This window comes from Pinus tabuliformis, chromosome 4_1 (genome assembly GCF_031772625.1).
Source record: "Pinus tabuliformis cultivar Carrire ecotype Pingquan chromosome 4_1, CPIR1, whole genome shotgun sequence".
In the NCBI taxonomy this organism is placed as follows: domain Eukaryota; kingdom Viridiplantae; phylum Streptophyta; class Pinopsida; order Pinales; family Pinaceae; genus Pinus; species Pinus tabuliformis.
This window is the reverse complement of record NC_142303.1, coordinates 270642458-270656256: the sequence shown is the minus strand read 5'-3', so window position 1 is coordinate 270656256 and position 13799 is coordinate 270642458. Positions and strand designations below refer to the sequence as shown.

General features: G+C 36.6%; 1 protein-coding gene across 1 annotated transcript in view; it reads left to right on the top strand.

Annotated features, from left to right (window-relative positions):
* Positions 1-13799, top strand: part of EDA25 (CCAAT-binding factor) — a 327784-nt gene that overhangs the window by 261479 nt on the left and 52506 nt on the right. The window contains 5 exon segments of the mRNA XM_089419585.1: positions 3337-3420; positions 3507-3650; positions 4964-5053; positions 5332-5414; positions 5569-5985. Of these exon segments, the coding sequence (XP_089275711.1) occupies positions 3337-3420; positions 3507-3650; positions 4964-5053; positions 5332-5414; positions 5569-5985 (818 nt within the window).

The following is a 13799-nucleotide window of genomic DNA, read 5'->3' as shown; positions in this document are numbered from 1 at the left end:
ACAAATGATTAAAGCAATTAATGAAGCACCAAAAGGATACAAGAGCCCCGGGTATGAAAAGGTACACACCACTTTGTTAGCATCAGAAAGAAAATTTGTGGATAGACAATTACAATCAATCCGTGATACATGGGCAGAAACAGGAGTGTCCATCGTTTCTGATGGATGGAGAGACCAAAGAAATCGCCCTTTAATTAGTGTTATTGCAATTTGTCCCCAAGGAGCAATGTTTTTGAAGGCCATTGATTGCAGTGGAGTGGAAACAGATGCAACGTTCATCTCGACAATTCTTATTGATGCAATAGAAAGTGTGGGATCACAAAATGTTGTCCAAGCTATCACAGACAATGCAAAGGTTTGTAGAGCAGCGGGCCTGATTTTGGAGGGTCAATAAAATCACATATTTTGGACTCCATGTGCAGTGCATTCATTGAACCTTATGCTAGCCAAGATTGGTGAAATTGAATGGATCAATGAAATATATGTAGCATCAAAGGAGATCCAAATGTTTATCACGAATCACTCAATGTCCCAAGCCATATATCGGAGTTTTGCAAAGTTGGAGCTACTAAAGGTACTCCAATTTTAATCAATGTTATGCATTATGAGTTCTCAATTTTAATGTTCAATTTATTTTATGTCTGATTTGAGATTTTACTTTTCAATATGTTTATGTAGGTTGCCGAAACTCGTTTTGCTTCCCACACTTTAGTCATAAAGAGGCTTTTGGAGGTCAGACAAGCATTACAGGCAATGGTCATTGACCCTCTTTGGGAATCATGGAGGACTTCAACTTCTGATAGAGGACAAAGAATAAAGTATATCATTCTTGATGATGCATGGTGGGACAAGGTCCAATACCTTTTGCAGTTCACAGAACCAATTCTAACCATGATTAGGGCATTTGACACAGATATGCCTTGCTTGGGGGAAGTCTATGAAAACATAGATAGTATGTTGGAGAAAATACGAGAAATTATCAAGGCAAGTGAGCAGGACCCCTTTGAAGTATTTTACAATGAAGTGAAAGACAGTTACAAAAAGGTGGAAGAAAATGACCACACCATTACACCTTTTGGCGTATGCTCTACATCCCAAATATTACCATTCCAAAATATTGTCTTTACCTGGTAGAACAACACCAAGTAGAGATTCTGAAGTGGTACAGGGATATAAGATAACTTTGAGGAAAATCTATAGGGAAGTTGGAATTGCAAAGGATGTACGTGATGAATTTGGAGCATTTGTACAATCCACTGGGATCTTTTCAGATCCAATAGCCATGGATGATTGGGGGCATATGGATCCTATTACTTGGTGGGGCTTCCATGCTGGAGATGGCACTTATCTCTCAACTCTAGCCACGAGGTTGTTATCGCAGGTTGCCAGTTCCTCATCCGCTGAGAGGAACTGGAGTACATATGGCTTCATCCATTCGGTAAAGAGAAACATATTGGGAGCAGCGAAGGCTGAGGATCTTGTATATGTCCATTCCAACCTTCGCCTTCTATCACATTCTACTTCAGAGTATAAAAAAGGTCCAAATAGGACGTGGGATGTGGAACCTGAGATATCTGACTTGAACATGGCATTGAATGCCATGACTCACCTTAATCTACTTGAGGATGCTACACAACCACTTCCTACTTCTGCAACAACTTCTAACATTCCTGGTGCACGATTGTCTATTCATGATGTAGAGTTGCAATATGTAGATGATGATGATGTAGACCCATTTCATGATATGTAGACACACCTACTCTATATTATCATATTAATAAAGTGATCATTGATGAAACATTCATTTTGTTTTTACTACTATCATCTTTGTATGAGGCAAGATGCATAATTTTAGTGTTCAGATTCATAAATTGTCTAATTATTTTCATTCTAATGTTGTGATTCATGAATGGTTTTGATTTTAAACATCAAATGTATTTTTATATTTTTTTAAAAATATTATTATATATTTTTGTACTCGCCGTATCCTCGCCGTATCCGGATCCTGGCTTTTCAAAAATCCAACGGATCCGTATCCATATCTGGATCCCGATCCGTATCCGTATCCTAGTAACTTAGATTGAAGGATATAAGAAAAGTTGATCAAGGGTTTCCCCACATTGGGGTTTGTACTTGGCTGGTGCCACATCTTGTGTCCTCTTGTCTTGGCTTGTCTTCTACTGTTTATGTTTATGTTCTATCTGCATTTTACTATCATGTTGATGTGATTGCTAAACTGGATATTGATATTGGGCTTATAAAGAAATTGAAGTAAATTGCTCTTAAGCATAGAACATACCAAAATTAATAGTTCAGGAGGGCGTAGTGCCAAAAGAGGGCAATTTTGGATGGTCAGAATTAGCCAAAACCTTTTCTGGGTTTTTTTTGGGTTGTTGAGACTCAAGATGAGTCCTGGGTTAAATTTGCAGAATTTTCTGGGCAGTATTCAGGCAAGAAATCTCCCTTTTTATTCAGCAGTACTTTTTATTATTTAGCTGGTGATTGCACCATTTTGTGGGTTTTCCGGGTGGTTGGTTCGGGGCAGATTCGTTTTTGGGTTTGGTTGAGTATTTTTGGGAGAAACTACAACTGCATTTTCAGGCGATTCCGAGCATCACAGAGGGTCATTCTCAGCATTTCCAGTGCAACAACAGTTGCCAATTTCTGGGTTTGCATAGAAGGATATTGGGCCGAAGTTTCCTAACTCTTGGGGGTCATCTCTTCCACTTGGGTTGCTCCAGCTTGCTTATGCAAGCCTAGGCTCACTTGTTCCTTTATATATGTACTCCTTACAGCTCATAATTTAATAAAATGGCTCAGCTTATTTGTCCAGTTTCTTGATGTTTTTGATGGTGCATGCATATTTGTGATTCCATTTACTGTAGCCTTGTTCATGTGTCTGTTATTAGCTGTAAAATTTAATTTGGAACATTATAGTGTCGGTGTTAGTGTCCTTTGTAGTCTTGTTGGGTATGGCATTTGGCATATATAGAGTTATATGTTCATTAATCATACTCTTTATTTGTTGTTATATTTATCCTATCCACATGTATTCTGAAGTTGATATTGCGTGCGTTTGTAATCTTTCACTATGTTCTTAATATCGCTCCATGTTGTACAAGTGGGAGAATTGACATATTTGTTTTATAACAGTGTGCTGTTTCTTTGTGTTTTCGTAGTTATTCATGTAGTTATTATGTTGGCTGAAATCACCATTGACCATAATAATTGTAAAATAGCTTGTTATTTCTTTAATAGTTGCTTGGCAACATTGTAGTTGTGCTAAGTTTGAATTATTTTTAACCTATTGATGTTTTGAATCATCCATTTTTGCAGGGTGTTAATAGAGCTTTTCCTTATGTTTCAACTGATGAAGCCGATGTTATCATAGAGAAGGAGACACGTGTGCTTTTTCAATTGGTAATAATGATTGTTGAAGACAATGTTTACATCTTAGCCTTTGCCCACTTGATCATTATTTGTGACCTAAACTTTGTTCTTGGCAGGTGCATTCCAAGAGTTTCAATATTGGGGTGCAAGCATTGATGTTGCTATATCAACTTCTAGCTAAAAACCAAACTGTCAGTGATCGCTTCTATCGTGCTCTTTATTCAACACTTTTGACTCCTGCTCTCATGAAGTCGTCAAAGGTAACAAGGAAATCCACAAAGTTTCAAGAAAAAAGACATAAACAATATAATTCACACATTGGTCAGTAAATATGGATTGAACCTTGTTGATAAAATGAAGACAGTATATGAAATATTATAAATTATCTCCAGGCTTTTGAAAAACACAGAAATCCATAGAAATTTGACACTATAACATCCTCCTGACAAAGATATGCTGATGAAAAGTCATTGTATTCAACACCCATGATCAAGATATGCTAAATTGTTATGGGGGAGCATTCTGATAAGTTAAGAGGAATGAAACATATGACTGATACCTTCAATTAAACCACCATCAATCTTACTGTCTTTGTACTCAATTTTATAATGAATTTATTTTGAGCTCCATGATATTTCATGCTATTCTTATACTTGCGCACCAGACTGCCCACAACTTATGGGACCAACAAGAAGAGGTGATTGACATAGTCTACAGGAATCACCAAACTACATTGAGATCAATGGTCATGAACTATTTTGGCATTGATGCCAGTGCTCAACATTGGAGAGACTTGGCTGTCTGTTGGACATGTTGTCAAGTTGGTGGCTTTTAGTCAGGGAATTGACAATTAGCAATAAAAGACTTCCTTGTATAAATTGTAAATGCACATTTGCATTCCCAGTTAGGGGTTCAGAAAGAGTGATAAGCAGATGTATCGTAGTTGTTTAACAGTCTGACAAGAATTAGAAGGAAAAATAAATGTTATGTTAATAACTGACTGTTCCTTTGAGAAGCCACTGTAGATGGTTTAGGAATCTCATTCTTTGTGTTGAATGTTTGTAGTGCATCTATATCAAAGCACAGACGGTCACACTGAATGAAAAGTTGTTTCATTCTCTAATAGGAAGATCAATCTTGGTATAAGAGCATGAATCAAAACCTGAATATTGGACACAACACTTTTGTTAAAGAAATTGATTGTTTGGATGGGATGTCAGCACTCCATTATTAAAGAATCTCTGAATCTTCAACCACCAGGGTATTAAAGCATAGAATGTAGATGTCTTTTTGAATATGTGGGCATCTCCATCAGATGCGAAAAGCTTTTGCAGAATAGATCGGTGCAACATAGTAAACTAACTATAAATAACCATCTAAAGTTGTGCTTCTATCTTGTGTCTATCATTGTGAAATCAACATGAGCCTTCAAATCATTTTACAGGGACAAGTATTCCTTGAATATCCTTGACCAAAACTATATTGGCTACCTATTGCTAAAGCACAATCTAAATGAGCAACATTTTTATTTTTTATCATATGCTGATAATATTTTGATCTGTCTGTTGCTCAGACAGAGATGTTTCTAGGGCTTATGTTCAAGGCGTTGAAGTCTGATATAAACTCAAAGCGTGTTGCTGCATTTTCAAAACGGTTGTTGCAGGTGTGTAGCTTGGTTGTGGCTATGCCAGGACAGATATTATAATGAAATCTGAGAATCCTACAATTTTATTTGGAAATATAAACTATTTATTGATGCTTTTAGTAGAAAAGGAATTTCCTTATTTTAATTTGATAAGAGGGTACATAACTCTCACCAAATCTACGTTCTCTACTCTCAATAAGTATGACAACACTAAGATCTTAGATTTTGGCTAGAGGCAATTCAGCAATTTGGCAATCTGGGTCAAGGTTTTTACAGGTTTATATCTTGTTGTGCAGGTTGCACTTCAACAGCCCCCACAATTTGCATGTGCGTGTCTTTTGCTATTGTCTGAAGTGCTAAAAGCAAGACCTATTCTTTGGTGAGGAATCATGTTTGGTCATTATATTCTGCATTTAAATCATTGAATGTGTAATATTTCCTTGTTTTAAAATTGTGGTTCTGAACGAGATGAGCATAGGTTATTATTTTATTTTATTAACAATTAAATGTTGGTTTAACATGGATTGTTGCAGGAATGCAATGCTTGAGCCTGAGGACAATGATGATGATATTGAACATTTTGTGGATGTTATGGAAGAAGGTGACCAAATGACAGAAAATGACCTCAAAGCCACTTCTCATAGCTTTATCAACTCAGAGCCAATTTCCAGTATTACTAAGGTAGAAAATGCTGATAGAAGCGATTCTGAATTGGATGATGGAGAAATTCCTGGTCATTCTTCTGATTCTGGAAATAACAGTACAAAAGATGATGAGGACATGTTTGGGAATGCCAGGAATAATAGTGAACAGTCTAGGGCTATCAAGGAGAGATGAATATTTTCACAAGACAGATTAAATACAAATAATCAGTCTGATAAACTAGGCAAAAGTAATGCCTGGCCTAAATCTGGCTGCTATGATCCTCGGATACGTGAACCTGCTTATAGGTATGTCGTTCAAACTTTTTATTTTGCAGTTACTATTTGAGAACTTTCTGATTGGTTAATGTGATTGAATTCTTGGGTTTGTTTTTCCAAAAGGAAACTTGGGTTCTATTGGTAGAATGGTAATCTTGTGATGAATCTTTGAATATGGTGGGCCTAATGGTTAAGAACATGTGTTTCTTCCTTAGAGGTCACAGATTTGAATCCAGCAGAGGGTAGGGTAAGTCCAACTCCGGAGGCTAGGCAGTGAAATCCCTGCAGAAAGGGGGTTCTCTGTCCCACAAACGAAGAGGTCTCATATGTCAATTTGGTGTCTTGCTAGGCTGTGACATTAATAATGGATTATTATTATTATTATTGCTTTCCTGCATTAACAGGCCACAATTGTCATCTACAAATGATATTGTCATATTTGCATGTCATGGATTGATAATGTACCTGCTATCGCTGAAGATGAACTTCTCCAAAGTTCATATTGATTGATTTGACATTGATGGTTTATGGCTACATTAGTAGATATTGAGCATCAATAGTTCATGAGTACTACAGTCAGATTTAGTAATTAAGGCTTAGACATGTTTCTTGTGCACCAAGTCATCATGTTTGTCATTTGTCTGCATTAATATTTCAAATTGAGCGAATAAAAAGGAAGTGTAATGAAGTTCGTTAAATGTGGTTAATTTAATCCCCTATTTTGATTTCCATTCTTAGTGTGTCTAACAGTCAAGAGCATGTATTTCCTCCTTGGAGGTCACAAGATCAATTTCGGAGGGGGTAGGGTATGAATACGTTTACAGACTAAACAGCAAAGTCGTTGTGAGGAGGGGTCTCTTGTCACCCACAAGCAAAGGGTTTGATACATCAATTTGGCATCTGGATAGGTTGTAACCTTAAACTAGATTATTATTATTATTATTATAAAAAATGTTATATTTATTTTATGTATGCAATCTAGTTATAATAACATTAACATATTAAATAAACCTACCACAAAGCGCTGTCCCAGTTCTTTGTCACCAAATTCATTGTACTTTGTTATTATGTGTACATTCTCCCTTGCCACCACCACTAAATCGATTTTGGCTGAACAAACTCCCCCATCACTGTGTTGAACTGATTTTGCCGATGAAGAACGTAACTGGTGCATGAGGGAACTTCTGGGTCTTTCCATGAGTTGTTTCTCTCTACTTGATCTTGACAAGTAACAATTAATTTTTGCTCCTTGATCATTCCTTTCCTCGTTTCTTCTGCCAAGTTGTGAAATTGCTCTTGCTTTTGTTGTGTAAAAGCTTGATAGTGAACCATAGCCCATTACTCATTCCCACTCCCAAAACTCATTGCTCCTGTTCATCCACCTATGGCTTCGATTGCCTTAGAAGAAGAGTAAAATTATAATAATTTTAACTGTGGTCTTATACAAAAACATTTTTAAAATATAGTTAAATCTCTTAAAATTTCTGTGTTAGAAACATAAAATAATACTTTTCTCTTTTAATAATAAAAAGTAGAAAAAGTAAGGTTTATAACTTCATAATTTTTGCTTTTTATTGTCGTCTCATTTGCCTTCATCTAATTAGCATGAATATTATTAACTCAAATGGATTGCATGTAAAAATGGAAATATAATGAAATTTTCTTCTCGTTGGTGAAATTTATGGTAAGTGATATAGATTGTGAATGATCTTCAGAGGGAAGTTTACCTTGATACTCCTACAGAGCTTGACAAATTTCTTCAATTCGACTGGTTTCCCCATGCTAGGAAGTAGGATGCAGTTCTTGGAACATGCATGGGTAGGTGAGAGATTCAAAAGGGTATAATTAGATTTCAAGATTCATTATCTTGAGAATATTCTAGAGATTAGCATGAAATTGCAATAGCTTGGGTTTTTGCTATTTGCTTGTTTTGCTTCATGAGCTTGAAAGAAGCTTGGGTTTTGCTTTGTAAGCTTGGGAGATGCTGATTTGCTGTTTGGATTTTGCATTTGCACCTTGGGTGAAGTTGATATGTTGTAATAAAATCATCTATCATGTGTAATGAAAAGAGATCTGGGTGCCATCCAAAATTTTGCTTGGAAATTTGATTTTGTAAATCTTATTTTTGGCTATTTTAGTTGTGAACTAAGTCACATGATACAAGGACATAGGGCATGGAGGACACAAAAATACAAGTATTCGACGTGTGACATGATGACACCTCGGAACATGACACGGAGTACACTTTATATATTAAAAAATGTAACAAATTAGTGAATTACACGTAAAATATGAAATTTATAAAACATTTACATGATGATGATAGAAATTCATAATACAACTGTTGACGCCTAATTCTTCATGATTGGGAAAATATCTTGTAAATATGTAAATGCAAAATGAGAATACAAAAAGACATTGGAATGTGAATCCCAAAGGGTCTCACTCCTATGTATATATATTGATGATCTTCTTAATAAAATTTAAGTTTCTGGAGTTACCAAATACTTGGCTTGACATGGTATCAGAGCCAAGTTCATAGGTCCCTAAATTTAGGCAGTCTTTGTAATTCCTTTCTCAGGATATTATTGCTTCACCTATCACATATCTGTCTTCCCTGCATTCGCAGAAACATCTTTTCTAAGGTCACAAAGATCCGTTGCATTATTGTTGTCGCTTTCCTTGTGATGCCATTCCTGTGCTGATACACTGGAAGAGCATCTCTGGTTCGCATCTTGTTGTACTCTTTTTTTTTTTGACTTATGTGATTCCAAATCAAGGATTGCTGCATTCAATCCCTGCACATGGCATTTGACCATGTAAAAAAATACAATGTGAAAATATTATGTAAAAGTGGAAGTGGAGCTGTACCATGGGAGCTGGACCACTCTCATTAGCTGCACAAAAGAATAGCCAAGAAACCGATGAAAAGGGATAACATTGGTTCGAGTAACTGGGTAGCAAGTTCAAGCTGCAGACCCCTGTACAAGGCCTTAGGTGCAAGTTGGAAAGTTTCAAGCGCAAGTTGGAAAGTTTCAAGCCTGAGAGCTCTGCTTTAAAATTATGGTTGGCATAGTTGATTCAGTAGTTGAATGAACTCTGTGATTGTGTGAAGTGTCGGGATCCTCATATGATAATTTACCATGAGATTTAGTTTGAATGCAATCATATATATAGATAGGGCACCTTTTCTCTTGTGCTGAAAGTATATGTGCCAATATCATATTTGTGCTGAAATTATATGTACCAATATTATATTTATAAGTGGGTTGAAATCAATGTTTTAAAACTCCGACTCCGACACCAACTCGGCCGAGGGTCGACTTAGACTCCGTCTTCGACTCCGACTCGGCTGAGGATCGACTCCGACTCTGTATCGACTCGGTTACTTCCTTCCAATGATGACTGCCACAATCTACTACTTCAGCTATCTTTCAAGCTTCTTTTGATGTCATGAGCTCTTGCTTCCTTCGTATGCTATGATGCCATCTCCTAAAATGATGCATCCTATCATGCTTCTAATGCTTTCTACTATGAAAACTATACTTTACAAAACTTGAAAAGAACCAGGTGTAGAAGATTATCTCAATCATAGTAGATATCTTTTACTTCCTCCTTCTTTGATATCTTCTTTTCAACTTCTTCCACTTCTTCAATGATATGGGCTTCTTCCCTTTCTCTTTTCTTGTTATCCTTCTTGAGCTTGGGACAATCTCTCTTGTAGTGCCCATATTGTTGATAGTTGTAGCATTAAACCTTGGCCATATTCTTCTTTCGTTTCGGAAGACCAAACTACCCTTTTCTCGTAGCCATGGGAGAAAATGTCTGTGTTTGCTTGTTTGATCCTACATCACATTTTGCCTTCAGCCTGGTTTCATAGCGACCAAAGTTCATTGAATGGGGTAGCTTCGTTATTTCCATAGATGCTTGATGTAAATTTTCCCCATTCCTCTGGTAGTGCATTGAGCACTATAGTTGTCATTTCCATATATATATTATTTCTCCCAACTCTTGTAGCTAGTCTCTAATTCTGACACCCTCATAAAGTATGAGGCTTTTCCTTCTTCTTTTGATATCTTCATCTTGTAGAGTTCTTGTCTTAATGAGATCACTTCTCCTGCAATGCTTACGAAGAACAATTCTATAAGTTTGGCATATATTTCTTTTGATGTTTCTAACTTTGATACATAGGAAATGAGGGTATCTTTGATGGATTCTTTGAGAACCCTTTGTGCCCTTACTTCCCCTTTCATGTACCTTGCAAGTGCTTGAGTTTCTTCCTTTGGAAGTTTGGTGATTGAGCCCTTAACATGGTCCAACCAACTTGTTGCTTTCCTTGCAAAAAGACATTTTGATAGATTCAGATGTGGAGATAAAAGTACTTGTGAAGATACTCCTTGATGACAATATCTTCAATTTGCTGCCTTCTTGATTTTGATGATGATGATAATGATAGAAGATGTCTTCCTTCAAAGAGAGGGAGATCACCTTGTTTCCTTCAGGATGAAGACAATGCCTTTTCCTTGATTTCTCTTTGATGTAGGGGCATCTAGATACTCCAATTTGTAGTCCTTCTTTCTTTGAGTAGGATCTTCGAGGTCTCATTCTCAAGGTGATGATTGTGTGAGGTTCCGAGGAGTGCTTCAAATGTAGAATCCTTCTTTGAATGAACTAGGGTTTTGATGTCTTCTTTTGTGACTTCCTTCAAGATGATGATGTAATCCTTGTCCTTGTAGTGCCTTTCATATGAGTGGTCCTGCTTGATGATTGATGCTTTTGATGATCTTTTAGTGCTTCGGTCCTTGAGTGTCCTTCTTTAAGCTTCTCTTTCCTTAACTTGTTACCTTAGCTCTGATACTATTTTGAGAAATCTAGGGGCAACAAGTGTAGGTGATTTCTCTTCTATGATCACTGTTTGTGATGTGTTTTTACTTTTTCTTGATTAGCTTCTTCTTTCACTTGATTATTATTAGTATTATTTTCATCAAATTTCTACCAAACCATAAAGAATAATAAGACAATGGGACACAAGATATACGCTATCAACAACGGCCAAAACCTCTGTGACTTGAGAGGAAAACCCACTAGAATTCTTTCTCTTCTTATAGACCTTCAATTGACAAATTCCAAGACCTTTGACCCTTGACCAAGAACCTCCAAGACCAAGTCAAACTTTGCTTCTTGCAACTTCGACCTTCGCAACAACTTCTTCTACAACTTTTACCTTCCCAACAACTTCTTCTACAACTTTGACCTTCCCAACAACTTCTTCTGCAACTTCGACCTTCCCAACAACTTCTTCTGCAACTTCAACCTGCCCAACAACTTCTTCTGTAACTTCGACCTGCCCAACAACTTCTTTTGCAACTTCGACCTGCCCAATAGGTTCTTCTACAACTTCGACTTGCCCAACAGTTTCTTCTGCAGAAACCCTAACCTTGCACGTGTCAGAAACAATGGTGAATTCTTGCTCCTCTCTTCTTCGCTTGGGTAGATTATTTCTCCTAGAGAATTCGACTTTCAAAATAGTTCCTTTTGATGACCTAACTTGACTTCTACAATTCAGCTTTACTGCAGTAGCATAAACCCTAATTCCTTTGCACGTGTTGAGAGAAGTAGCCCAAAACCAATCTTAAAACTTTGACTTCTTCTTCCTTCGTCTTCTTCTTTTTTGCACTTCTTCTCTTATGATCGAACTTGAGTGTGTGTGAGTGTGTCCCCCAAGTGAGGTCGAGGTCTCCTTTATGTAAGCCTTTCTTTGGGTCGAATTGCTCTTCTTTAGGCCGACTTGATCATGAGTGTAGGCTGACTTGTAAATAGCATCATGACTTGGTCTTGGAGGGTTCTTTGACTTGACTTTGACTCAAATAAATTCGTTTTACAATATGTAACATACCCAAAGGGATCTTTCATACATGATAATGACTCATAAGCACTAGAAGCTCTCAATGGGAGCTTGAGCTATAAAAATAAATTTCCTTTAGCATGAAACCCATGCCTCAAGAACAATAATAGTAAATTTATTTTTTTATTACATCAAATACATAAAATCATGATTACAGATGTCATTATGAAGACCGAACCTAGTTACATATTTCAACAGTTTTTAGGGAAGCCTTGTGGGGATAATATTCCCACTAAACAGCTGGAGAGAAGCCACTGATGTGACAATGGTAGCTATCTTTTGTTGCCATAAGACCTAGGTTGCCTACTGAGAATTTGCACTAGGCCTGCTAGATTTCCTGTAACAAGAAACATGTAAATGGAGTGTTGAAATTTGGTACCGGAGGACCGGTGGTTCCCTTAGGCTTTGATCTTTGGCCTAGGGAAAAGTGTCCAAAAGAATTTAATTTTTCTCCTAAAGTAACTTTATAATTTTTATAAAGTTAAATCTAATTTAAAAGTGACTTTAAGTGATAAAGTTACTAAGTCTAATTTTAAAGTGAATTTTATAAAGTCAATGAAAAATTAGAAAGGAAAAGTGACTTTGGAAATAAATGACTAAGTGGGTCTTTATTAAAGTGGGGTGAATTAAAAAATAAAAAGTGAGATTTAAATGAGCATTTAATCTCAGCCATTGATCTAAATCTATTTCAGCCATTGGATTTAGGGATCACCCAAAAGTCACTTGGATCACCCAAAAGTCACTTGGGGTTAGATTAAAGGAGGAAAATGAGGAAAAGGTCATTCATTATTTCATGAGCAGATTGGGAGAAGGAGAGCAAGAGAGATTTCTGAGCAGGGAGGAGAAGGAGACAACAGCTTGGCACACATTCCAAGGCAGCAGTTGAGCAGATTTGTACAGCTGATTCAACACACAGTGAAAGGCAAATTTTGGCACGATTTTCGAGGAGTGGTTTGCACAAAAAACGAGGACCAGTTTGCTGATTTTTCTGCACGCAAAACGAGGGCCGTACACCGCATTTATTGCAATCCGTACATCACATTTAATGCTGGTCGTACAACGACATTTAATGCCGAATGTGGGCATGAAAATCGAGGAGGCCGTACAACATTTATTGTTGTCTTGTTTGCTGTAATTTCCAGTTTGCTGTGAGGCATGGGAAAAGAGATAAGTTGTAAATTTGCTTGCTGATTTTTTTGCTGAATATTTTTCACTGTGAAAAAGGCAATTTTCAGAAATAAAGAAGAGCTCTCAAACTGGTTTTCCCCAAGAGTTGTAGGGGGTTTTTCCAGGGTCAAGTTGACCAAAAATCTCAGTGTTTAAATGTGTTTTAATGGCTGTTTATTACTGCTGATTTTTATTTCTGTAATTTCCAGCATTCTGTAAAATTTCCAGAATTTGTGTTTTCATCAATATTTATTTTTTCAGCTTGTTAAATGTATGGTTATGGGAAAGGGCATTTAACTACATGGGAGAAATAAGGTGAAACTGAAAACCGGGGTGGGAAAACAGAGATTTTTACATGGAGAAACCATTGAGTGAGAAAAATATATAGGTAGAAATGAGATTGTTGAAAATAGACAACAATGAAACTTGAGAGAAGAAATGGTGATGGAACAATGATGTAGACTGGGGATTGGAGCCATTCATAATAACTGTTTTGACATCACTATTAATTGTCACAGTCCAATTCTTTCTCAATTATAAAGCAGAAGGGATTTACATATAGAATTGCCAATAAATATTCGTCTTAAAGCTGTATGATGCTGAATATATAGTTGTAGTACGTTAGTTATTGCCCATGCCAACCGTTGTTAATATATGCAACCACTCATATTTATTAGTAATGTAATCTGACATTGAATATTCAACCACTGGCATTCCATAGACTGGTACTATAAAAAAAAGAAATTCATACATATGTTAGTTCTGTAAAATT